This window comes from Malaya genurostris, chromosome 3 (genome assembly GCF_030247185.1).
Source record: "Malaya genurostris strain Urasoe2022 chromosome 3, Malgen_1.1, whole genome shotgun sequence".
Classification (NCBI taxonomy): Eukaryota; Metazoa; Arthropoda; class Insecta; order Diptera; family Culicidae; genus Malaya; species Malaya genurostris.
Genome location: NC_080572.1, coordinates 229,901,803 through 229,929,120, shown reverse-complemented (window position 1 = coordinate 229,929,120; position 27,318 = coordinate 229,901,803). Strand labels below are relative to the sequence as shown.

The 27,318-nt window shown below is 37.2% G+C and overlaps 1 protein-coding gene across 2 annotated transcripts; it reads left to right on the top strand.

The window, feature by feature from the left end:
- Positions 1-27,111, top strand: LOC131434890 (tyrosine-protein phosphatase non-receptor type 61F). Of its 2 annotated transcripts, XM_058602133.1 has the most exons (8): positions 1-666; positions 9,942-10,115; positions 10,177-10,439; positions 10,645-10,870; positions 10,935-11,081; positions 11,142-11,782; positions 15,986-16,114; positions 25,945-27,111. In XM_058602133.1, the coding sequence occupies exons 1-8, from the start codon at positions 541-543 to the stop codon at positions 25,967-25,969; spliced, it is 1,731 nt and encodes a 576-aa protein (XP_058458116.1). In that variant the 5' UTR covers positions 1-540; the 3' UTR covers positions 25,970-27,111. The 2 variants fall into 2 exon arrangements, with proteins under 2 accessions (XP_058458116.1, XP_058458115.1); XM_058602132.1 differs by lacking the exon at positions 25,945-27,111 and having other exon boundaries at positions 15,986-17,575.
- The last annotated feature ends 207 nt before the right edge of the window (positions 27,112-27,318 follow it).

Genomic DNA, 27,318 nt, shown 5'->3' with positions numbered 1-27,318 from the left:
ATCATCAAAAGCCAATCGCCGTCGTCGTCGAACAGTCGCGTAGTTGCGGATCAGAAGTAGACTTTTTTCGTTTTAAATCAGCCATCATCGCGCGGTCCATTGTAATCGGCGAATGGAATAAAGGTCCATTGAGCAGGAAAAAGTCTTAATAGAACGTGGATTATATTTGCGATTTGGTTTACTCGCCGCTGTTGAATTATGTGAAATTGGTGGCTTCAGCGAAAAGTGTGCATTTTTTTTTTCTGGAGAAATAATCGAGCAGACGAAGAAAAAAGAAGAGTAAGAAGATTTTCGGTGCAAACTGGGAGTGATCGAATTGATGCACCAAAAATATAGCATTCCAAGTTGCAGAGTGTGAGCTGTGTTTTTTGGTTTTCAATTAAATTCCTTTTCATGTATGAAAGTTCTCGCTGAATTCAGAAGCTGGGAAAGTGTTTTAAACCTTTCTTCTGCGGAGCCACGGGAGAAGTCGAGCAGCGACAAAAAAAATAGTTTTTGGAATTCAGTGGTAGGCGTTGATTTCCTGGAAATCGAGTTAGAATGAGTTCGAATAATACAACCAGCAGTAGCACCACAAACAGTAGCAACAGCAACAACGGGACGAACAGTATCGTGGCAGAATATAACGAAATCGAATCCCGCAATGGCTGGTGTTCGGTTTATCAGGTGAGCGTTTTTCTTTGCTTTAGAACGTGTGTTTTTAATGTTATTCGCCCACACATGTAAATGCCGCCGACAGAGTGGCCGCTTGGTTTGCTGCCCTCAATCGAACAATCAACTCGCTCGTTTTGTCTCAGCTGTAGGTATAAACTCGAACCTAGCAGCCAGCTCCGGTCCTGTCGTGTAGTTGCTCTGTGTGTCACGGATAAATACAACCGAGAGTAAATGATTAGTCACAGGCTGTTGTAAATTATTGAATGAGACTCGGCGAATGAAGGATACCTAGAGGCAAGGACAATTGAATGGTCTTTTATGTAAAGTAATTCTCAGTACTGGTTCGAAAAATTCGATGCGTTTGGTACCGATGTTTTTGATATGGCAAAATGTTATTCTCATTATCAGGGTAGACAATTTGTTTATGTGTGAAATGTAACATAAGCTAAGGATAGGATCGATGCTTTTTGCTGTACATACCCGTTTACATATTCCGGTGGAAAACAGTCGCGTTGTGCAAAGGCCGATTTATTTGATAAAACCGGCAATCCGATTCCATTGTATGTAGAATGTCTTCATAATTTCGCACATTTTCTAGGACTCATGTTCCGTCTGGTGGTCACTGGTAACTGGTAAACGTTAATAATGATTTCATTCCGGTGTACGGACTATTTCCACATTTAACCCTTGTTGATTGAAAAAAAATCCCATTAAATAGTGCGTAATAGGCAAAGCTTATCGAGGCGAAATTGAAACATAAACAATGTGATTCATTGCTGAGTGCGTTGGTTAATGCTTACTGGAAAGATGAGACGTCACACCTTCTAGAAACCATTTTCCATCACGAAAAACACCAAATTGAATAGCGACAAATAAAATGATCGAATTCGAAGGCTTGTGTTTGGATGGATCCTACGTAGAATAATAATAATGCAAACATCACAGCCGGAAAAAAATTATAGTCGGCCATGATTTCTGTCATTTCCTTTTCATGTCGTTTTCGTTTGAGAAAACTGAAACTGACCCAGGTTGTTTCATCAAACAAACACTTTTCACGAAACTGTGTTGGGTTCGCACTTAGCAACGGGGGTTCGAGCAAACCTTATATAAAAAGCAGGTTCGAAACTAACTCGATTTTCAGTTCAACAACGTTGAAACTAGGTTCGAAACTGACTTAAAATCCTATAATTCCGGAACCGAATGTCAGATCCGGATAAATTTCATTTGAATCTAAGTTTGTGAAAATCGGTCAAACCATCGCTTAGAAAAGTGAGTGAGATTCATTTGGAAAAACATATGACCACTATTTCCGGTGCCTCCGGAATCGGAAACCGGGAACCATGATAGTCGGAATCAGTTTTTGTGGCCGTCTACTGATAATGACTATCGAATGGAGTAGTTTTGAGGCCAGTTTAGAAAATACTTCAAGTGTTTGTTTCTCCCATTCAAGTGATGGTATACATCTTTTAACACACTTTACCCTATAATTCCGAAACCGAAGGTCGGATCCAGACGAAATTCAGAAGTTTTGTACATAATTATAAGACCTTTAATTTAAATCTAATCGTAATAATTGGTTATTCAATCTTTGAGAAAAATTAGTTCACATATTTTCGTTTTTTGCACTTTTTACCCCATAACTCCGGAACCGGAAGTCCTATCGAATCAAAATTTGGCATGGAATCACAAGACCTTTCATTTGAATCTAAGCTTGTAAAAATCGGTTCAGCTATCTCTAAGAAAACTTGGTGCAATTCAAGAATTATACGGCTATTTGAATGTATTTGATTGAATTTTTCCGTGTCATGTACAAAAACACTTCCCTGAAAATCAAATTATACCTATCAGTTTTTAATTCCGGAACCGGAAGTCGTATCCGGATAAAATTTGGTAGGATTAGATGGGGTTGTGAGACCTTTCATTTGAATCTACGCTTGTGAAAATTGGATGAGCGGTCTCTGAAAAAATTGATGAAACGTGCATTTTACCCCGTAACTCCCGAACTGGAAGTTGGATCTAGCTGAAATTCAATAGCAACTAATAAGATCGCTCAACTAATTATCTTCTTTTACCTCGTTACTCTCGAATCGAAAGTCCGATACGGGTAAAATTCAATAGCAACCTATGGGACCAAGAGTTCATTTGAATCTAATGTCGTTTTCGCTTGATAAAACTGAAACTGACCCAGGGTAGTTTCATCAAACAAACACTTTTCACGAAACTGTGTTGATTTCGCACTTAGCAACGGGGGTTTGAGTAAAACTGATTTAAAAACCAGGTTGGAAACTGACTCGATTTTCAGTTCAACAACGTTGAAACTAGGTTCGAAACTGACTTCAAACAAACGGTTTGACAGCAGTTAGGGTGGAAACTGGGTTAGGTTTGGCATCAAGCGAAAACGACATAAGTTTGTGAAAATCGGTCAAGCCATCTCCGAGAAAATCGAGTGCACATTTTTGTTACATACACACATACATACACAGACATACACACACATACAGATACACACACAGAAATTTGCTCACTTCGTCGAGCTGAGTCGAAGTTACGCGGTCTCAAATTCTGTAAATCCCAGTAGATTTTTTCTTAAAAAAAAATTTATTTTTTGGCTTACACCAGATCTGGACGTTTTTTGCATTTCTGAAACATTTGAAATTAAATTTCGGAAATCTCAAAATTTCTTAAATATTTATTTCTTCGATTTTTTAAATATTTTTTTGAGATTACACCAGATCTGGACGTTTCATGCATTTTTAAGACATTTGGTATCAAACGAAAATTTCTTTAATTTTGCGTTTTTTTTCTACGTGGATTTCCAAAGTTATTTGGCATAAAAAAAATTTCGATTTTGGAAAACTCAAAATTTTTTTAAGTCGATTTAAAAAAAAAATTATTATACTAGATCTGGACGTTTCACGTATTACTAAGATATTTAGCATAAAAAAATTCTTAAGTTTTGCGTTTTTTAAGCGAATTTCTGAAGTTACGCGGTTTATTTTACGCGATACGCATCCCCCGCGTAAGAAGAGATCTCAAAGTATTTGCGTTATCATCGACGATAGGTGCTTTGCTAAGTTCATGTTCATACACGGAACACCCCGCGATCCCACTTTAACCAGAATATTAGTTGATTTTCTGAATTCGATTGGTTGAAATTTGGTACAACTAATCGATTGTTGTTTTAACTAAACTGTCATTTTTGTTTTTAGATTAGTAGAAACGATGGTTGAAACAACTAATTTAACAGTTTGAAAAAAAAAATGCTGTCAATTAGTGAGGACACATACCTTTCAATTTCAACAAATATTTTAGTTGAAATAACTGGTGTTGTTATTGAAACAAAATTCTGTTAGTTGAAAAATAAATTGTATTAGACATTGAAAATAGTTGAATCAATTCGAACAATGTTATTGATTTAAGAAAATAATCAAAATGTACTTACTGATATACGTCAAGATCTATTTGAAATTAGATTCATGAAATAAATATCGTTGTTAAAATAAAAACAGTATTTTATATTGACATGTAATATCATTAGGGCTGGGAAAACTACCGATCACTGCTGATTTCAAGTGATCTTAACCAAAGAATAAATTATCATTACGAAATCAGAACTGAGCTGATCTCTAAGTGATTTTGATTTTTGTATGATAATGTCAAGTCGAGATCAGTAAAGATCTAAATTCTAAAAAAAACCTCTGATTCGAACGGAAATGATTGATGTAGAAAAACGTTTTTAATCAGCAAAAAGCGCCAGGAGGGGCGAGTAAATTAGCGAAATTATTAAATTTACCTAAAATGAGTATTGAAAGATGATGTCTTCAAACGGTTGAGCTAAAGTTATGCACTGATAATTTTAGTCAATTTATATAAGCTTGGGTGCATCAACCGCTGGGAATTGGAATTTTGCGACGGCAATTCAAACGCGCCATTCAATCGTAGCGCGTTCTGTGTGTTTGAAACCCTTCGCTCCTGTTACTTTTATAAATTTATTGCTTTATGACGTTTTATTGCTAATGCATGAACATCATCATCGGTATCAAACAGCTGGAAGTAAAACAGTCTGCTGGAAGTAAATCAATGATCGAATTGGAAGCATAAAATTTTTGCGCATACCTGAAAGATTACGAGATGATCATTCATTACCATTTTCTAATTTGTCACCAAATCTTTTTCATCTTAAACACGGAGGGGCTGTGGTCCACTAGGAGATTGATAGTACCTATTAGCTCTCTCCGTACCAGCCTAGATGCCGTGTGGAATCCGGCGAAAAAAAAAATGAACCAAGAATAGATCCACTGGGTTCCTGCTTCCATGTCGTAAAAGGCGACAACTGCAGGAGTTTCTTGTTCCTTTTAGTTATCAGATATTTTCAATGTTTCACTTCTGATTTACTACTTTCTATTTTACTAAATTCTATTTTACTAAATTATCTCTTCATTCAACCTATCAATTTCCGTCTAACTTCGAAAAAAAGTTTTATTTGGGATGTTTTCTTCCTCCATGTTATTGATTGTCTGTCAGGATTATAAATTGAATGATAAATAAATAAATAATCTATAACTATTGCGCAAATCCTTTGATATTACAAAGTTAATAACAGAGATAACATATATCGATATATTGAACACGTAGTAAAAAACACTTGATATTAATATTTCAAACAATAAATTAATATTTTTCTCGGTAGCCGGCTGCCCAGATCAACCGATATAACCAATTAATAATTTTAATAAGTAATTAAAATAATAAAGCGGAAATAATAATAATAAATAATAAATAAAGACGCGCGTGAAATCTGTTGACCTTTATTTGGTGATTTTAAATGATTTTATAACAACTGTTTAGAATATGTCAATGCAATGAATCAACTATTTTGTCTAAATCCTATTCACTCGTTTATTTTGTATCACGTAATTTCAGTTATAAAAATGGGGAAGTTTTTATTCTTTACGCGATAGTATTGCAAATTTTTCTTCAGTTTCCTCGAACAATAGCTGTGAATCAAGACTTGCCGGGACTTCAATATAGGATATTGTTGAAACGTTCACTCGGGAAGTCAATAAGTTTAGTAGTGCATCCGAACATCTTGAAACCGGAACATACTGAGTCACGCGCGAATAATACCAATACTGAAATTTTTACTAACAAATATCCTTCTCCCGTGACACTTGTGGAGTGCGCAGTAGTATATACGGCCTCTAGTAACAACAAGTGTTGGACTAACATCCCTTCCCATTTCTTAGACGATCTACGTTCGGGCCTGGCCGGCGCCGTTACTGATCAATGAATTCTGGGATTACCAGAAGATGTACATTGAAGGATGATTTACCAGTCCCAGGTCGTATCATCTAGAAATTCCCTGTGCAATTTCAGCTAATCCCGATCAGTAACGGAGTAGCAACCAGGGGTGGTCGCTCGAGCTCAAGCTAAAATCACTATAACTTGTTCATATTACTGCTTCATTCGCCTTGCTCCACGTTGAGAATTGATTCACATTTTTTTAAAAATTACTAATATTCATGAAAAAGCTAAAAACACTCATGATGTGTTCACTACTCTGCTCCTAATTTCATCTCAAAGGATTTTTATCCACCCTATCGTTGGTCCTTTATTCATCCTATAACTTAGTAATGGCGACAGCAATCAAAACAAGATATTCCACTATTACACTCTCAAGTTCAAAATGCCAGAATTCTTCTTAAAAACGGCTCAATGCCAACTATAAGACAACACACGATATTTTTAGAACCAGTTTGTAATCATTTCAACGTTTAAAACATTAAAGCGAAAGGTAACAGTCGTTTCCGTTACCTTTCGCTTTGAATTTAAAATTTTATTGCAAAATTAATTTGGTGAACTTTAAATAAAACCAAAAACGGAATTGTTACTATTTAGGCATTAGCCCTTCTTAAAATAAAATACAGAGCCAGAGACGCCATTTATACAGATTTATCTGTATTGTATAGATTTTTGCGTTCGCATACTGATTTAAATCAATGAACAGATTTTATACAGATTTCCTAAATTTAATACAGATTTGTACAGGTTCATAAAAAGTGAGAAGTAAAAATTAGACTTTTCTCTCTGATGAGTATCTATTAGTATTTGAATGCAGTGATTCTTTAAAAGTTTATTAATCAACGGACAAATCACATGTTAAAGTGGAAATCTTTTATGCAGATAATTGATTATGAATAACACCATTTGTTTTTAATAAAAATTTTTTATTCAGGCCAATTTGCGTACAAGCTTTACGTGGCCGAATGACCCATGTTTTTATTAGATAAAATCATTTTTTTACCGTTGGATCTCGTTGTCACCCTTTTTTTAGGCGGAGAGGAGCTTCCATTTTTATCTTGCGATGAGTGGGGGGCACTTTGTTCGTGGCTCGTCTCGTCCTCCATTGCCGCATCGATGGTATCGTTGTTGGTTTCCGGTTTTTCTTCGTTTTCCTTGTAATTCGCATTCTTAGGTTGGCTGTTAGTTGCTGTAGACGCGCCTTGTTGTGCATTAATTGCAGTTGCTGGTGGGTTTGATGGTACAACAGGAGTGCTGCGCTCACTAGTTTCCGTTGTTGGGCGGTTGTCCTTAGTTTTGTTTGAAGATGTCCTTTTTGCAGTTTCAGTGCAAGGTTTGCCGTAGTGTGCAGGTTGTTCACAAAACTGACATGTAACCAGTTGATTTTCATACGTAATCAGCGTTTTACACGGATGTATCCCGTCTTGATCACAAATGATGTAAGATGGAATTGCTTTACGTAGTTGCATACGTACCACTCGAACGCCATTCCGGATACCCGGAAAAAAATTCCGCCATGCTTCCCTTTTGATGGAAAGAACTTCACCGTACTGCGACACTTTCCCGAACATACCCCTCGCTCGTCTGCGGGGGAAGGTCATGCACGCGTACTTCTATGGCATTGTCCACCATGTACACAGGGATTTTATATTTAACATTGTCATGATCAACACTGTGCACCCCGTTATTAACCGAAGCAAATGCAATTGCATCTCTTTCACGTTTGAACATAATGTACACACAGTTAGACGCCTTGTTGAATTGAATCTCACTTACATCATTAACGTTTAGATGCATTCGTTCCTTAAGCAAGATTTTAATTTCGGTTGCTGCTGGTCTAACTTTCCAGCGCTTGAAATCAATACAAATTGAATTTGGCCTTGTAGGCCAACTTTCAGGCTTTGTTAAATCGTATTTACCCACTTCGTACACTCTATTGTTCACTACACTGTATTGTCTTTGTTTCTATCGTCTCGACCGTAAGCAATTGTCGACTGCGTCTGATGAGATGCGAGCACGAACTGTGAATAACACCATTTTATAACACCATTTTATAACACCATTTTATTAGTGAAAACAGATAGAGCAGATTATCCGACAAAAATCGATGGAATCTTCAATTGAATCGATTCGCTCTCTGTATTAGTTAGTAAGTTAGTATATAAGTTCCTTCTCCCCATTACACAATACAAGTAGGTTTAGAATTTTTCCTACACAAAAATCAAAAATTTGTTTTGTAACATTATGAGATAAATTGGCAATTTTGCGAAACCAAGTGAGATGAAAACAAAGTGCAATCAAGTGAACTAAGTGAAAAACTTTCATCTCATATTCTTGAAGACCTTTATTGCTTGTCGGGTAATTTTTGAAGTTTTTAATCGTTAATCAAAAAAGTGGTAAGTGAACATTACTAATTATGACGTCATCCAGCATTAAATAGTAGTGTAATTGTGCGAAATAGTGATCATATTTTGAGACGAATCAATTAGTAGATAATCAGATACAAGACGAACTGTAAATCTTAAGTCGAAAATGTGTCCTAAATTGAAAAGTGAGTTTATTTTAAATGAAAAAAAAACGATCACCGAAGAATTTAAAACCATTTCTTTCAATAGGAGAGTGTGACAATAGCTTTTATAATTATTTCAGAACATTTCAAAGTTTGGTTCAGGTAGGTTGTAAAATATTATTCATGTTCAAAGTAATGAGGTGACGGGATGAGATGGAAATAGGAGCTCAGATGAAATAGGGAGGCTCAGATGAAATAGGGAGCCGTTACCCTATTTGACCAATTTTCGGCCGTAACACAACTTAAGCATTCATCTTCTCACTTTCATTTTCTTACTCACAAATCTCACAAGAATTCAATAATTTACTAATCACATCATTCTTACAACTAATAGATTGGCTTGATCGCAATGATATATTGAAAAGTTTTTCACATTTACTCAGGGTTCAAATAGAGATAGATAGATGAATTTAGTTACAATATGGTAGTAAGTTAATCCAACCACCTTTGGTAAACATAGTGGATGTTCATACCCGTATTGTAGTTAGTCATATTCAATTAAAATAATTTCCGATACACGGTCTTTAGATTAGCTTCCCGGAAGGATGTTCGTAGATGCTGAAATTGTATTGTACTCCCGTTAAAAAAAACAAATGGTTCAACGCGTGGATCTGAATAAAACGAGAGCGACTTGATTCGCTTGGATAACCTTGCTGAACAGTATAGCGAGTATTTATAAACGAAACCTCAATTCCCGCTTCACTGCTGGAACGTTCATTCCTGCCTCCCGTGTCTAAGTATGAAAAGCGACAATTACAAACTTACGATGAAATAATTCTACGCTTGATAGTCCACTGTGCGAGAGTGCAGTTCTGGGTAAACGTATAACGAGTTGAACTGAAACAACAACACCAGCGAATTCGGAGGAACGAAAGGAGAGAAAGGAACTGAAACTGTGTTGCAATTTTGCATGGCACAATGAGAACACTGGCACTAAAGCAAAGCGAACACTGTAACTAGACGTACCGCCCTGATACGGCTTTGCGCACTGCTGGTTGACGTGCCGGAATAGTATGAATGGTGGACAGACAGCAATACGAGCCCTCCGTTACTCCCCCGCATTCTGCAACTATCCCCCGACCCTTTTACATTACTACATTGACACCGACTAAATCATGGTATCACCGACGTTTCGTCGAATCGGGCAGACAACTGAACCAATAAAACCATGGTTTCGGAACCGAAGCTGAAAGGAAACGTGTGCTGCTATAACGGAATATCTACAATCCAAATTTGATTGAATTGACACTTGCCGTTTTGTACTGTTGTTTTTTTTTTGTTCGTCCAAACTATTATGATTATTCCGCGACACATTGAAGAGTTGTTTCGATTTTATTTATTTTTTTTCGGTCGTTTCCGTTCCGTTTTGATGGTTTGATTAAATTTTAATCCACTGTTTGACCTTGTTCGATTGCAGGATATCCGCGAAAAAAGCGAACAGGAAGCACGCCAGAAGGATTTCTGCACCAACGAATCAAAAAAGATGGACAACCGACGGCTGAACCGATATCGCGATGTGTCCCCCTACGACCATTCCCGGATAGTGCTGAAACGTGGCGAGACTGATTACATCAATGCAAATTTGGTCAAGGTAAGTGTGATTCGTAAAATACCACCATGGACATTAAAACATAATTTTTCTTCCCGTCCAGCTGGAACGGGCCGATCGGACGTACATCCTCTGCCAGGGTCCACTGCCGCTGACTGTCGGTCACTTTTGGCTGATGGTTTGGGAGTACAATTCACGGGCCATTCTGATGTTGAACAAACTGATCGAGAAGAAACAGATCAAATGCCATCTCTACTGGCCGGAGAAAATCGGCGAGGATCACAAACTGGAACTGCCGGAAGTACAGCTGGCAATCGAATACTTGAAGTGTATCGAGTACAAAAATTTCTGCAAGCGAACGTTTCGGTAAGTTCAGGGGCAGTGCTGTGGAGATCGCCGCACGCATACGTTGTGGCATTTTAATTGCGGTTCAGATTGTGCGATTCGTACGATTGAGTGAATCGGTATGAGCGATAAAGTTTGTAAGAAATGCAGCCTGCCGTCAAGCGTGAAGTTATTGAAGCGGTCGATATTTTGTTAATTTAACTTTTGTTGTATCTATCTATCATAGGTTAACAGATTTAGAATCGAACAAATCGCGTGAAGTAGTGCAGTTCCATTACACAACGTGGCCAGACTTTGGCATTCCGAGTTCACCAGTTGCATTTCTACAGTTTTTAAAAGATGTTCGTGATTCCGGAGCGCTGGATAAAGACGTGGGACCACCTATCATCCACTGCAGTGCGGGAATCGGCCGGTCCGGTACCTTCTGCTTGGTAGATTGCTGCCTTGTTTTGGTAAGTTATTGGGCTATAATTTTCGGATGCAGAAATAAACATGTTGATATGATTGCTTTAATAGATTGACAAAGAAGGCGAGGATAAAGTATCGGTTCAGAATGTACTCCTGGAACTGCGACAGTATCGAATGGGACTCATTCAAACTGTGGATCAATTATACTTTTCATATCAAGCCATTATTGAGGGTATGAAACGAATGAATAACTCAGTAAGCGAACATTTGCTTCGATTGCACCGCACGGTGATCCGATCAATTTTTTAATTTCAGTCATTCGAAGATTTCGAAGAACTATCCGTTGTGGTGCAACCCACCTCGGATCAGGATACAGAAAATGACGACACCCCACCGCCCTTACCACCACCTCGATCGCACTCGCTGACAATCACCCAGAAGCCGCTGCCACTGATTCCGAACAGCGAAAGTGTCCACGAAGAGTTTCTCAGTTGCCAGGAGCGTGATATGGTCAATAATCTGATGAACCTGGAGAAGAGCAAGCAATACGAGATTAGTAAAGACCGGCCGTTGCCGCCGTTACCGAAGGATAGTCCGCTTGACAAGGTACATGAAGCGCTCGGTTCGGACGATAGTGGCGCTTCCGGTAGCAGCAGTGAAGTGGACGAATTGATCGAGGAAAACGACAGCGATGAGGATGATGACGACGAGGACGATAACAGTGATAACATCGAAAGTTCGGTGTTGGATGAAACGACGATAACCAGCTCGTCGACGATGACAACGACGACAACGAGCGCGACGGCTACGGCTGTGAACAGCAACACATCGACGTTGGAATCGAATCGAGGTGGCGAGAAATCGTTCGATGCCGATGGCACACTGCCACCCGTACCGAACGGAGTTGACGGAAATAGTGCGGGCGAGGAGGGAGCTTCCAGCCCGGAAAGGGAACTGTAAGTATTTTGTTTTTCGTCTGAAATTAACTTATGGTTTCTTTTTAAATCCGGAAATTCGTCTAATAGATCGGGTTGGCGGTTTAATGCCCCGACCTGGAAGAATTCTTAGTGTCAGTAGGATCATAGTACCTAGCCATGCAATTATTCGGAACGCTAAGAATCGACTGCGAAGTCCGTTGAAACAGACGGTCAAATTCCACAAAAGGAATGTACTTAGGCCAAGACTTCGTCTCGTCTTTTGATGTGATTCAAGTTTAAAGCCAGTTTTCGATTTTCTCGAAAGAAGTAAACCGATTACCTATCAGATCGTGCTGCATCCGTCGGAACAACCAGTAATCAAAAGATACAGTGTCAGAAGAATACGGCGGGTGCGGCAGAATTGAGCGTTTCGAAATATTTTTTCACAACTTTCGTGACATGAAGCCGAGCATTTTCATGCAGGAGGATAACTTTATGATGTCTTTACTTGTATTCTTCTTGTAATGCACGGCTCAAACGTATCAATTGCAGCCTATACCAATTGTCCGTCGTAGTATCTCTTGGTTGTGGCAGCTCATAGTACACAACACCCTTTTGGTCCCACCAGATACACAACATGGCTTTGGTGTCGAACACACAACATACATAACATGGCCTCCTCGGTCGAAGGCAGCAGTTGACCGGGCATAGCGTAGTATTTTTTCTTCTTAAGGAGCAACACTCTTTGCAAGCGTATGAGTAATGTTAACAATGTGTGCGTGAAAACAAATTCCTGCGCTTCTTGCCCTGATTTTAATCAATAAATCTTCCATATGGTTGGAAAATAAACCAATCAGTTCATTTAGCTTAATATTGCAATTCTGTTTAATGGTCCGATTTGGCTGTTTGATAGCTCGATTCGACTTGATTCCTTCCCGGAGTCGAGTTCTTCTCACGGTACTATGGGCAGCACCGAATTTTCTGGCCAAATCACGGTCCGACAGATTAGGATTCCTCTTAATCGTCTTCAAAATCTTACCACGCAGTTTCCGGTCGACAGTTCCACTCCGAGGGCTTGAGGCTTCCGAATCGTCGTCAATGTTTCTTTATACCGTTTGATAATGCGCCATACGGTATTTCTGGGCAATTTCAGCTGTTTAGCTAGCCTAGATGCAGACCAAAATGGATTTTCCAAATAACTGTGCACAACTTTTTCCCTTCTTTCGGCTTCCATGTTGATTGTTTACAAAGTACAGTCGATTGGTGGAATGTCAAAAATCATACGTGAAGCTGACCAAATTCCCAACACGTGGGCGCCAAGAACTTCCAAATCCGTCCAGCAGGGGCGCCACAATATGAGCAAAAGTTTGTTCCAATTCTAAATGAAGCAAGCTTTAATCTATAATCGGAACTTCATGTTATCTGATATCTAATATGTCCCGCATTGAAGGCGGGTTTTTGGTTCTCCATATATGGCTGAGTCTGTGTATGCGGAGCTAAAACTAAAGGATATTATATCGTTTCTCACTCAATGTGATATAGAGCTATAGTGAGAGTAGTCCATCGTTCCTCCTGGAGTGTATGAATCTTTTTCGTTTCTACCTTAAAAGGTTTCAGCAGATTGTTTGGTATCCTTCATGGTTTAGGTTCAGATCTAAAATTTCTGTCAGAATCTAGGCCTGGGATCAGAGCTTATATCCAAAACACCAGAAAACCTATCTCTTCCTGTCAGGAGCTCAGGTCTATAACCCAGGTTCAAAATGCAGGCCTAAAATTCGGATCTCGATTTTCACTCAAGAAGCCAAGTCCATGGTCTGAAACTAGGTTCAAAATTCAAGTCCAGAATTCAAGGGAAGAGCTAAGGTTCAGGATCTAGATTCAGGTTTAAAAACACTGTCAGGAGCTGATCCGGGGTTAGAATTCTGGCCCAGAACCAAAGTCCAAGTCCAGGTTGAAAATTAAATTCCAGAATCCAGATGCAGATTTCAGGTTCAGGTAAAAAATCTCTCAATAATTTTGGTCCAGAATCTGAGTCCCAGTTTTAGGTTCAGAATTCAGATTCTGCACTCAGATCACAAATTCATGTTCAGAGGTTAGGTCAAGTTACTCAATTCAGGTCCCGTTTCTGAGTTCCAATTATAGTACGGAATTCTGGCCTAGAATTCAAATCTTGGTTTCAGAATACAGAATCAGAATCCAAGGTAAGAACGCAGGTCCAGAACTCAGATCCAGAAATCAGGTCCTTAATCATGCTTCAAAATTTTGACCCAGAATCCAATTCTAGAATTACGTTTCTGAATACAGCTTCTGGTTCAGAATCTAAAATCAGGACCAAGTTCCAGGTTACGATTCTGGTGCGTTCCCAGTATCTCTGTCAAATTTTTTGAGTAAAAATTTTGTTTGGGAACCTGAATCCAGCACCAGAATCCTGCTTCAGATTTAAAGACTGCCCGAGAAAGTATGGACGTACTTTGATTTCGCTGTAAATAATTTACAAGTGTTAGATATTCAAATTTTATTCGATATACTGATAATATTAGACTACAACAACAGAATGTTATTCTCATCATTTGCTACTTAGCCATTGTAGACTAGATGGCGCACCTTCTTGCGAACGTTCCTCATTAAATTCCGTGCAGACTTCTTGGCGACAAGTTTTGACACTTTTTTCCAATCTTTTTCGAACTGTTGAATGGTTTCGGCTGTCGAGACATGTTTCCTAACATGTGTCTTCGTTAATGCCCAAAATTTCTCCATTGGTCGAAGTTGTGGGCAATTTGGTGGATTCATGTCTTTTGGGACGAAAGTAACATTTTTGGTAGTATACCATTGATTTCGTTGATTTCGAGTAGTGGAAAGAAGCAAGATCTGGCCAGAAGACAACAGAATATTTGTGGCTTCGAATCATGGGTAGAAGTCGATTTTGTAAACATTCCTTGATGTATATTTTGCTGTTCATTCAAGCAGTGGTGATGAAGGGTTTCGAAATCTTACCGCAGCTAAAAATTGCTTGCCAGACCATAGCTTTCTTACCAAATTTTTCGACTTCAATCGATGTCTCGGACTGGTTCAACACTTGCCCTTCTCGCACCGTATAATATTGTGGTCCCGGCAAGGATTTGTAATCGAGTTTCACGTAGGTTTCGTCGTCCATGATTATGCAGCTCAAATTTCCAGCAAGAATCGTATTGTACAGCTTTTGAACCCTCGGCCTGATCGAAGGATCAGTTTCGGACTACGTTTTGGTTGTTTCTGCTTCTTATAGGCTCGAAGATTCAAACGTTCTTTAGCACGAAGATCACTAAAACTTTTTTTTGTCGTAATTTCCCCTGTGGAAAGTCGTCGCTTGAGAGTCGCATATAAACTATTTCATTTAAAATGTTTTCATTTTCGTCTCTCACACAAGAAGTAAAACCAGAACTAGAAATGATTCGCAAAGTTACTTTTGAGCGAGCTCTTGAAAAAATCATAGTGTTGTTCACATACGCCACAAGAAAACACGCCAAATGCGGAATTTTTCTTCATTACCCACGGTCTGAAATTATGGCTGATAAAATGAAAACAATAAAATCCAAAAACTGGTGTCTTAAACTTTCAGAGACAGTTATAAATCCGTCCGCAATCTTCTCTAATCCGGGAAAATCGCTCTGCCAACTGAACTACTGTGGATGTTATGATACACAACGCAGAAGACTTCCGGCTAGCAAAGAACTTGGTATTTGATCTGAATGTGCACGGTCGGTTAAGTTCACATTTTAGTTGATCCCCTGTGATCAAATTTCGCACTCAAAAACTTCATGTCTCTACCAGTCGCTAGAACTTCAATTCTCCAGTTGAGCAATGATATGTGATATTTTGTTGTTGTTTTGCTTACCCAATGTTGGGAAGCAAATTATTTTTGATCTCGAGTTAACTGCAATTAACTTGCTGAATTTTAATAATTTTTTCTCCTTGGTGGGCATACGACCAAAAAAGTTTGAAAACCACTGTTCTAGACAGATATTTTTCGATCTCGTCGAGCTGAACTGAATGTGGTACATAGCACTCGGACTCTCCAGAGCTCTGATCAAAAAACTGTTCCTCCAGTAAATCAATACCTTTCTATCCTTACCAACTTAATTTCATTTACGTGACTTTAAATGCATATATCCTTTCTATAGAGAGCTTACGAACTGACTTTATAATTTGTATGGTTATCCTACAATCGAGTTTACATTCTTTCCCGTTCATCTTTTTTTTCAGGTCACCCAACGTCGAGTTGCGCCGCCGGAAACGGCTCGAACGTCAAACCGCGATGGAGGAGAAAATCCGCGAGATCAAACGCAAACAGAAGGAAGTGGAAAGCAAGGCGGCGTCGCCGAAAAAACGCAGGTCATTAATCTTTACCATCGCCGCCGGTGTCTGTATCGGTGTGCTCTGTGTGTATCTGTACACGAGAAATATGTAATCAGCAGCATCGTGTTTAATTGCGAATTTCTTTATGCTTACATTGCCACTGGCGCGTCTCATGCTCTCCTGCCACACGCGGGGGGTGGTCATCGCAAAGTGGTTGTTTTTATTTTCCAATTAATTTCCGTTCTCCTAGTAAGAACAAACAAGCGAGATAGATCGTGTGATGCAAAATAAAACAAAACTAAGAGAAAAAAAAGCCAGCCAGACTGCAAGTCACAGATCGGTCATCCTTTCTGCGACGTTTGCATGCAACAGATTGTAGGTCAAGTAGCTACTGGAAGTATGTAAACCGTTTATTTTATCAAGTGAAAAGAAAAACATTATCCAAGTTAAATGATTAATCGTGTAGACAAAGTGATCAATGTTGAATTATGAAACACAAGTAAAACATTCGTTTTAGTAGTGCGCAGGCTCGTAAGCAATCGATGTAAAGTACAGCGGTTTATTCCGATATTCAAGATGCAATTCATTCCAAGCGTGTGACTTGGATGGAACCAATATTTCGGTAAACTATTAGTAAGATGGTTGGTAGACTAGTGCGGATATTACTTATAACCTGACCGTCGTCGACACCATTCACTTACAATCGTTAGAAATCGGATAAACACACAGTTTATTTTTTTGTTCTAAAAATTCTTTTGAAACACTTTTATTCATGCACTGATTTGTTTGTGCTTTTTTTTCATGAAAATTTTTAGTTTTCGGGGCTAATTGCTAAAAATGAAGTGCGCAGATCATAGTTATGGTGAAAAATTCTTTGAAATGATGTGTGATAAATTATTTAGGAAATTACTCTAATGATGCTTTGTTTTGTAAACTGTTACGAACATTTTGGCTATGTAAATTTCTGGGGTATCCCCGCAAAATCGGAAATGTTTTGCCTAACGGATCCTCCCACTACTAAATAGGAACCGTAAGAAGAATGATTCAAGCGACAGGACAGGGAAGAGAGCTCTGCAAACTGTGTATTACACAAAGACGGTCCAGGCCAGAGAAAGCAATCATGTGAATGAGAGATAAACAGTTGTATATCGAGATACGAGAATATCGTCCATGTTTTAGAGATAGAGATTTACATTTTTTCTACCGATGGAATATTTGCCTATTTTTAAAAAGAATAAAAATCAAATGTCGAGCATTGAGAAGAAATACTAATATTTTACTATTATTATTTTTTCCTGTTGAAAAAAAAAAAACGGACGTATCTGATCGTGTAAAATTGTTTTGTGATGAAAAACACGAGTATCAAGTGAACAGCCAGATTAGTAACAAATAAGGAGAAAACAATGCTAAACTATATTATGGAGCAACAAATTGTATAGATGACTGTTTTAGAGAAATTAATGAATGAAAGATAAACATGAAATTGGAAAAACGAAATTACGGTTTGTTTTATTTTAGACTTTGGTTTGTAATAACAATTTTGTTTTCTTTATAGCAGGAAACCAAAAACCAAAAAACTTGTACATAATTGTAACCAGAGCAGAAAGGTAGGACCATTTTCTCGTTTCCAAGTAGCGACCGATGTAACATGGTGCGAACTCTTCCCTGTCCGCGCGAACGTGAGTGTGTGAGAGACCGGTGGGAGTATTGGGCTTGAGTGGAATTTGCGTGTGGTTTCGCAAAAGATCAGAAGGTTTTCGAAATAACAATGAAGCGCATGTTCGTGAGACAATCGAACTACGAATTTGAAACCCAGGACGCTAAGAGAACTGTACACAGTCCATATGTTAATGCTGTATATGCTGAATTGTTATGGCTATAACTGCATTCAGTGTTCACTTGTTGGACTCTTTGATCTGTTTGTCAATGAAGTCCCTATATTGAGAATTTTATATAAACGTCTCGGGTTGGCGGTTTAATGCATAGGGCACTGGTCTTACAAACTAGTTGTCATATGTTCAAGCCCCGACCTGGAATGATTCGTAGTATCAGTAGGATCGTAACACCAGTCATGCAATGGTTATGTACACTTTGAATCGGCTGCGAAGTCTGTTGAAACAGAAGGTCAAATTCCACTACAGGAATGTAGTATCAAGGGTGTACGTTATGTGGCTGAATTTTGTTTGGCATAACTTTTGTTTGGCATAAATCTGTTTGGCATAATGTCGTTTGGCATAAAATAAAAAAGATATACTGTTTCATTTACTTTTGTTTGGTATAATTTTCATTTGGCATAATTTCAATTGTGCATATTTTCTTTTGATTCGCTTTATTCTGGGAGTAATTTAAAAGGTTAAAATACATAACGGCCTGACAACACTTGGATTATAGGTTTTCCGATTAGTGATTGGACAACTCGGACTGCGTTGCCTTGTCCTCGTTGTGGTCTAAAAATAGAAAAAAAAATCTAAAGGCGGCTTCGCCTTTGGATAGACATATAACAAAGATATTCACATAAAAATCGAATGTAAGAATCGAGCACTAATCGGAAAATCTGTAATTCAAGTGTTTTAGCCTTTTAAAGTACTCCCAGAACAAGTAGAATATCTAAAGAAAATGTGCACAATTGAAATTATTCCAAATGAAAATTATACCAAATGAAAATTATGCCAAACAACAATTATGCCAAATGTATTTTTTTTAGACATCATGCCAAACAAATGTATGCCAATCAAAAGAACGAAATATAACGAAATACGAAAAATAACAGTGCAAAATTCCAAATATATCAAAATAAATGTTTTTATCAATGAAGGCAATCGTCATTCGTATAACAGTTTAGTATATTTTAGTCAAAAAGTCTGCTTATAAAAATCGCACATCAACAGTATGTTAGCCACCATTGCCAGTCGTCCCCATCTTCATTGTTCACAATGGAGGATGAAGGAATGGAGGAAATGTTGACCTACCTAATGGAAGGACGACGACTCGTCAGACTTTTCCGTAGGTCTATGCATGCTGTCTGTTTTGTTGGGAAATTTTGAAAATTCTTCTACTCTTCGATACTCCAGTCCATTTTGATACAATTGAAAATTTCTATTTAGCTAAATGACCTTCAGAATCGGATTCTGAACAATATACTTCATATTTAACAGCGAATTTTTAATTGCATAATTGATATATAATGTAAAAAATGATTTTTCTTCTCCAATCAAGTCTTTTTTTAATTCAAATTTTCAAAGTTAGGCGGTTTTCTTTTTTTGTTTTAAAAATGCACCAATCGTCGAGATATTTAGTGTTATCCCGAAAAAAATTTTAGGATTTGGATTTTTCAGATAACGCTAGATTTCGCATGCATTTCTAAAACAGCTTCCTCGAGGCACACACATATTGCTTGGTTGAAAATTAAGAAAATGCAAAGTACACTGAAGTCTTTTTTTATGCGAGTTTGCGTACCGCATAAAAAAACCTCATAACTCTGAAAATTCGCATAAAAAATTGCATAACTCTGAAACTTTGCATAAAAAACCGCATAACTCTGAAACTTCGCATTAAAAAAACCGCAGAAAGGAAACCGCATAACTCTGAAAATTCGCATTAAAAAGACCGCATGCAAGATTTATCTTGAAGTGTATTATTACATCCTTTTTATGGAGTTTGACCTTTTGCAGCCGATTCCTAGAGTACACATCTATTTCATGGGTAGTAGGGTGATAGTGATAGTGCCAATAAAAAGGGTCGCCTATTGGCAATCTAAAGCAAAACTAATTTTACCTGACGTGCCATCTTCATTATTTGAACCTTTCTTAGGATGACGATTGAATTTTACATGGGCTCTTATGGGGAACTCAAATAATTTCAATTATATTGTAGAGATTTAGGATTGGTTACAAGAACTTTTCATTTGAAAATGAAAGAAAATTAATTTTCTTTTATTTCGTGTAATCATTTTTGATTTTATCAGATGATATGTAGACAAATATCAATGCTCACGACCCAAATATGCTCATCATACTATCGCATATTTGGGTCGTTTTTCGCATGTACGGTCTTTCAAGTAACATTTCATGACGTACGCGAAGAATAAAATCATTTGAAAATGATCAACATAACATTTTCTCCCATGCTAAAATTGGAACTGAACATTTTCATCGTTTGAAACAGAATTAAAACAGATTTTTTCTAACACTAAAATTAACTTTACGCTTGAACAAATGACGTTATAAATGATTTTGCAAGTGGAAATTGGGTTTCTTTTGTATTTTGACAGATAAACTTCTTGCAATCATCAACCTTGCATACGTGAGATCGCCCATAATTTCGTAGTGCGATAGTGCCCAAATGTTTAAGCACATCAAAGTAGTCCCCTCGGAAATTTTGCGCTAAATCGGACATTGGTCAATGGTGACCCCTGCGATCAATTTAGCATAGGAACTTTTTTTAGGTGCTTAACCCTTTCACGACCAAAAAATGAGCAGGACAAAATATATAAGTACAATACAATATTTTAGCTATTGGAGGTGTAAATTAAGAGAATATAACCAGAAAAACATAGTAGGGTGCATAAGTTTCCTATAATTTCATGAGAAATATTTTTCCATATGATTCTTAGAAATAAATAAAAGAAGAGTTGGGTTTATTATATCGTAATTTACTTTATTGCTTTAATTATCAGATTAGTAAAATAAATAGTTAGTTATGGCATTCTACGAAACGATTTTATGTACTTATGGACGTTGCACATAACACATTTATTATGTGTTCTATTTTCTATACGTCATTTTGCACAAACTTTTAAGTGCAATAAAGATTGATAGTTCTTTTTACTTATTCGTTCAGAAACACATTTGTCGCGTTGGAAATAAGTTTTCTTTAACATTCAGTAAAAAAACTTCGATTTAATAGTAATTGAAGAATCTATAACGATTTTTATAGAAGGGAAACATATTTCCCTTGAGCGTTAAGGGGTTAATCATTTGGGCACTACTGCTTTACGAAATTATAGATGAGTCTTTTCTTGGCACCCTGATGGATAATGCTAGCAAATACAAATTATTTATATTTGGTTCTACGATCCTATTGACGCAAAGAATCCTTCCAGGTAGAGGTTTATCTAGCTACTCATTTAAACTCTTACACACCGGTCTGCATAGCTGCTTCCTGTGGTAAAAATAAAACCACGCTTATTTACTGTAGTCAGCAGTTCAACAGTTGTCGAATCGCTCACTACATTAAAACCGTCGTCCGGAGTTGAGAAAGGCAAACAGGAGTCATGAGTTGATGCTCGTTAATTCCTATGTGTTACTACATTTCAGGTTTTTAGTTATCTCAAGCTTCTAAAAATGTATCACAATATTTCTGAATGCATGAGGCAGGAATTATGTTAATTACAGAAACTTTTGTACGACTTATTTTACTATGGGCGCCTTCTTAAAATTTATCCTGTACAAAAATGGGTAGAATTCAATCGCGAATATCTCTTGTTGTGTTCAACGCAACAACATAATTTTTTCTCCCTATCATCGGGAATATGATCAGTAGTTTATACTAAAATTTTCAGTAGTATGTGATAAGGACAAATTTAATTTTTCTTATATGTTTGGTATGAACAAGCATTAAGGTGAAATTTAGTGCTAAAGTAAGGCGCACGAAATTTCAACGGCATGAATTGAACGGATAATCGTACAAAGCGTATCGTACAGAATCTACACATAGAAATACATAATATTTTCAGTGTAGTGGGCTTGCGACATGTTTTGTTTGCTAGTAAGACAGACACTAAATATGTTCAATTTATAACCAAAATGCTCCTATAATTGATTTTCTCACCTATTGCGAAATTGTTCATTCTTTGTTACAGATCAAAATCTTTGGCATGATGGCAATATTTCATCAATCTGATTTCGACTACTACCTTGATCAAGAAGTTCCCTAAATCACCGCCCAAATGTGGCGCTCTCAGTCACCCGATTAGATGTTTTTTTATGTTGCCATTGATATTTTGTCAAATTCTCAGTTTATACCTGGACATTTGTAAAAGTTACGCTGTATTGAGTTCATCTGCGGTTCTGCGTGTGCTCGATTTTGTACAATTTTCAAAATGGAATTGAATTTACAACGACGAGTTTGAATTAAATTTCGCGTTAAAACGGTTTCAATGGTGCGACGACATTGCAAATGTTAGAATATTGTTTCGGCAGCGATACTCTGAAGAAAACAGTCGTTTTGTCAGTGGCACGAACGTTTCATAAGTGGCCGTGAGTCTGTGAATGATGATGAGAGAAGCAGTAGGCCGTCGTGATTCGTGAACATTTCGCTAAAAACAAAACGAATACCAACGAAACCGCTTCATGGAAGGCCATAATCTACAATATCTCATGATTTTTTGAAGGATTTATAGATACCTTTTGGTCACGCTTGGCGAATGGATATCAATAATTTATAATTTAGAATTCATAAATTCGGGTTTTTTTCAAATCGCTATACAATTTGTATTTTCGAGACGGGTTTGGCCAGTAAGTTAAATTAATGTCATATTAATTCCTTAAATCCTTACTTAAATTTATAAATCCAAGATAGCTAAAAACGATTTGTTGTGGATTCTTTAAATTTATGAATGATCGGTTTTGTCCCCGTAACTTTTGCTCTTGTGTGCTCCGCCTTATAATTGTGCTGTTACCATTATGCAAGTGACGCATTGAAAGCTGGTAAAATTCACACAATCAATCAACTAGTACGTGCAATTATCGATATCCTAGTGTGTGGACAAAGCATGTCAGTTTTATTCGTATTCACGTCGTCCAGTTATGTCTCTGACATTACCCTCCCATCTTTTTTTAGTAGGATCGAACTTTGTAAAAAATTGATTCATCAACTTTATTCCGAATTGAATTTACTTAGGTCCGATAACCCAAAGACTGATGAGTGAATAATTCACGCGAAATTAACATTGAATCAAAAAAGGCGGGTGGGTAATGTTATAGACAGAACTGGAGAACATGAATACGAATAAACCTGACACTTTCACTAAACTTTCACACTTCCGAATATGGTTGATCGTTCGTATTAGTAGATTGTGTGAATTTTGCAACACTATAATATACTAAAGTTCGTTTTATTGACGACAAACATATTCTACCATTCAACTTAATAACACGGAGCAAATGCAGTGTTTTTTTTGTACATTTAGATACTCAGTAGAGGTAAACTTCGCATAATCCTTTGGGAATATTTAAAGGGTTCTAAAAAGAACCGATTTGCGGAATTCATCCGATGTTGACAACCGTTGAGTGCTTTTCGCCATCATTTATGTATCTAAAAACCAGAACGAAAATTCTTGATCAGGACTGAATTCGAAATCTGCGACAGGCTCTGAATTAAGAATTGAACTTCAATTTCGAACCTTAATAAAGGAACTTAATTCAGTTTCAAAATCTAGTTCCAGAATACAGCTCCAGCATGCAGGTTCCAAATTCTGGGCATAAATTCTGACACTGTATTTTGGAATCAAATTTTGGTTATGAAGTTTGCACTAAAATTCAGGTTTTGTTCATGAATTCTGAAGTTAAAATCCTAAATCAGAATTCTGATTTCGAATCCCGAACATAATTTTATCAGGAATCAAAACAATTTGGCTCAAATGGTACGTTCCCTGTACCTGTAATCTGGAACTAAACTGTGAAGCTGAAGTTTGAAACTACCCAAGCAACCAAAAGTTCCACAATTACTTAAATCATCCACTTTCTTGCTGCTTAAAAGTACACATTAACATTTGAAAACTTGAAAGTACAGCATAAGTCCCCGCGTGAACTTTCTCACTGCATAAAATCTGAACAATGTACTCTACAGATAGGCAATTCGTTCGTGAACAGTTCAAAAGAACTAGTTCTTCTAGAAGAATGAGTGAACAAGAGTTCTTTATTAAATAATGATAGTTCTCTGTTCTTTTCAATGGAAATAGAAGTAGCCGAATTCTTTAAGAGAGTATACACAGAACTAGGTATTTTGGAAGATCCTAAGAATATTCTAAAAGTTTGATACGATCGTTATTTTGAAAAAAGTACACAAAAGAGAATGATTACAAATACACGCTAAAAAGAAGTCACTATTATGGAATTTATTTACTAGAAAATGTAATTTATGGTTCTTAGATTTTTTTCAGAGGAACATACGGTTCAACTGAACTAGTTCTTTTGGTAGAACCACAAACGAATTTCCAGACAAGACAGTCACGATTTTTTTTGGCGCACATCAACGGTCCTCCGTAAAACTTGCACCAATGATGATAAATTGGTTGCACTGCTTGGTTCCCATCGTCACATTCATAATACAAATCTCGATTGACAGTTTCTTCTTAATCACTCTCTCTTTCGATTATTGTGATGTGATTAAAAAGATTTTCTTTGATTTTACTACTCTGTTTGAAAGTCGAAAGTTTGAGGTATCATTTTATGCAAAGAGTTAAGTAATAAACGTGGAAACCGCTTGGTAATTAAAAGAAGAGAAAGTAAACAAAGAGAAACTGTCACTTGCACTTGCTTATACGCCCTAATGAAAAATCAACCGAGAAATGTCAAACCGTGAGAACCCTTTCGATTCGTTAGCTCATTTGTATATATTGAGATTTTATGGCACACTTTGGTTGAAATGAAGGTTGCGTTGCACGAACTTTCAAGTGTGGATAATTACATAAAAAATGGACTGCTTAGAATTCTATTCATGAACTTCGTAAGCTGCTTAGGCTAAATCAGTTCCAGGTTCTAGAATCCAATCCAAAATTCAGTTCCCGACTCCAGATATAGTATTCAGAAACTGAATACGATTACTGATAATCTGTTTGTTGTTGCTGCTAGTTGGGAAGGCAACTGCTCGCCACGACATCCGAAAAGCGAATGAGCGTGCGACCTGAGCGTTTGTGGTTTTATACCACGCAAAAGATCTGTTGTGGCTGCTTTCGGTGGAAGATCCTTATCACGACGTCCAGTTCCATGTAAAGCACAAGAAAAAATGATCGATTTTCGATCATTCACATTTAAACGTCGTCCAGTTGAACATCGGGACTGACATGTGCGTGATAACCTCAAAACCGTCGTCGCGGGTACGAGAAAGGCAAGCAAGTATGATGAGTTTTCCTCATTGTTTTCAAAAATGTGAGAAAACTAAATTTCTGAGTTATTTATGTTTCTCTCATACAGTTGAAAATTTAATCCGATTTTACTGATCATTTTGCTGGTAGCATGGAGAAAGATTTATATTGTTGCGTTTAGTACAACTCGAGATAGTCACGAATAAGTTTTACCCATTTTTCCACTGGGCGAATTCTGGAAAAGCCCGGCCGTGGAACAGTACACGGTGCGAATTAAATCACTGACGCTAGCTGAATAGAATTGATTTTTTGAATATCTGGGCCATTACATGTTTACAGTCAATATGGTGTGGCTAACGAGACCGAAAACACAACAAGCCTTATGAACTTAGAGTATTCTGTTGTAGATTCGTTTATTAAAATGGAAGAACACATGAAAGAGCTCTTCGCGACCTCTATTTGGTTCTTAAAAGCATCGAATTGCATTTTCGTTGGTTTCCAAATTTCTGTTGGTAAATATTTTTGGAAATAATAACCACTTTTTCGGTGCGAACGGGGCACAAAGATTTCACCCAACTGAATAGTGTAAAAAGTTGTGTTGATTTGAGGGCGTTCTCTTCTGATAAGAAACATTAGTTGAATAATGATTTAACTCAATTTTACCACAGACCATCGAATTTCACAAAGTGGCAGTTGTTATCTAAAACTACTACTTATTGTTCTTCTCTATAAAATCCATAATCATAAATCCAATACATTGACATTTTTTTTTCTCTTCCAGGAAACAACAAGAAACAGAAAAATGATATTTGCAAATTCCGTGGAAAATTTACTTCATATGTTGTATTTAGTTCAGTAGTGAATTAGGTCCACGCACACAGCAGCTAAAGTCCCACGTATAGTTCTGGCCAGATAGCATGGTGCGACACAACCACAACACGGGATGAGTAACCATCAGGAAAGGATTGTCCACAAACAGCCAATTACTAACAATAGAAACATAGGTCAATAGGCGCAAGGCCAGTACTCCCATTGAGTGCATCAAGTAAACAATACCACTTGCACAATTACTAACAGAAGCAATGTTTTTTGGAAAAGCTACTTCATAATTCATTGCAACAGTAAATCAAGATAGAAAACAAAGACTGCCTAATTATGTACTAACAAATAATACAGTAAGAAACGTGACAAACAAGCTAAATTTAAACTACTTAGAGCCGTTTGTATTGGCTTAAAAATAGGTTTGTCGGTTTCATGCCGTTTACGTTACTTTGCATTAGCTCCTGGCGCCTTCAACAAAGTTTGTACCAATTAGACTTGAACATTACAATTTAGAAAAACTTATTAGTTCTCTCGCTCTCAACCCTATTTAAACTAGGAGTGCTCTCAATTTCGAATACACTAAACAAAATACATAAATACGTTGATTTTTTAATTTTCTGAATTTTTTATTCCTGAAGTCGCTAGTTGTGAATGAAAAGTTTCTCATTCGGAGAAGAGATCGGTAGATCAGTTTAGAAATGATTAATATACTTCTTCAAACAATATTCCTACACAATTATTTGTGACATAAAACTAGCAATCAGGTACGAGATAAATAATAGCCATTAGGGTGCAACCGGTTCAAGGAAATTCAATAATAGCATTCAGGATTTGAGTCTACACATAGACGGATGGTTTGTTGCAGAGTAATTCTTTAAACTTGTTTTTCGGTGAATTTTATTCAGTAAGGCCTGTAGGACGAGTCGTTAGTTATCACACTTCATGTTCATTTGGAATGGACTTGGGATATTACATACTAGACAATTCATTTTCTCTCCAGATTGGTTATGGCTGTTTGTATTTGTATTGCAGGGTTTGTAGCTGCTCATTATTAGATTTATGTATCTGTTAGTTGACTTAGCCAGATTTAGTTTGGAAATCGGTAATAAAAACTAATATTTAGATAGCCCTTGGTTTGCCTAATAATTTCGAACGTCCGTTAACTCTTTTCCATGTGTTACGTGATTAAGTTTCTCTTTTTTGCCTTTCTCATATAGAAAGGTGAAACCAGACTTTTGAACCGAGGCCCGGAGGGCCGAGTGTCACATACCATTCGACTCAGTTCGTCGAGTACGCAAAATGTCTGTGTGTATGTCTTTTCTGGGAGATGGCT

Excerpts from the sequence above, each read along its gene's own strand:
- LOC131434890 (XM_058602132.1), top strand. The coding sequence starts at position 541 with ATGAGTTCGAATAATACAACCAGCAGTAGCACCACAAACAGTAGCAAC. Across the intron at positions 667-9,941 it reads GCTGGTGTTCGGTTTATCAG|GATATCCGCGAAAAAAGCGA; the intron begins GTGAGCGTTTTT and ends GTTCGATTGCAG. Across the intron at positions 11,082-11,141 it reads TGAAACGAATGAATAACTCA|TCATTCGAAGATTTCGAAGA; the intron begins GTAAGCGAACAT and ends TTTTAATTTCAG.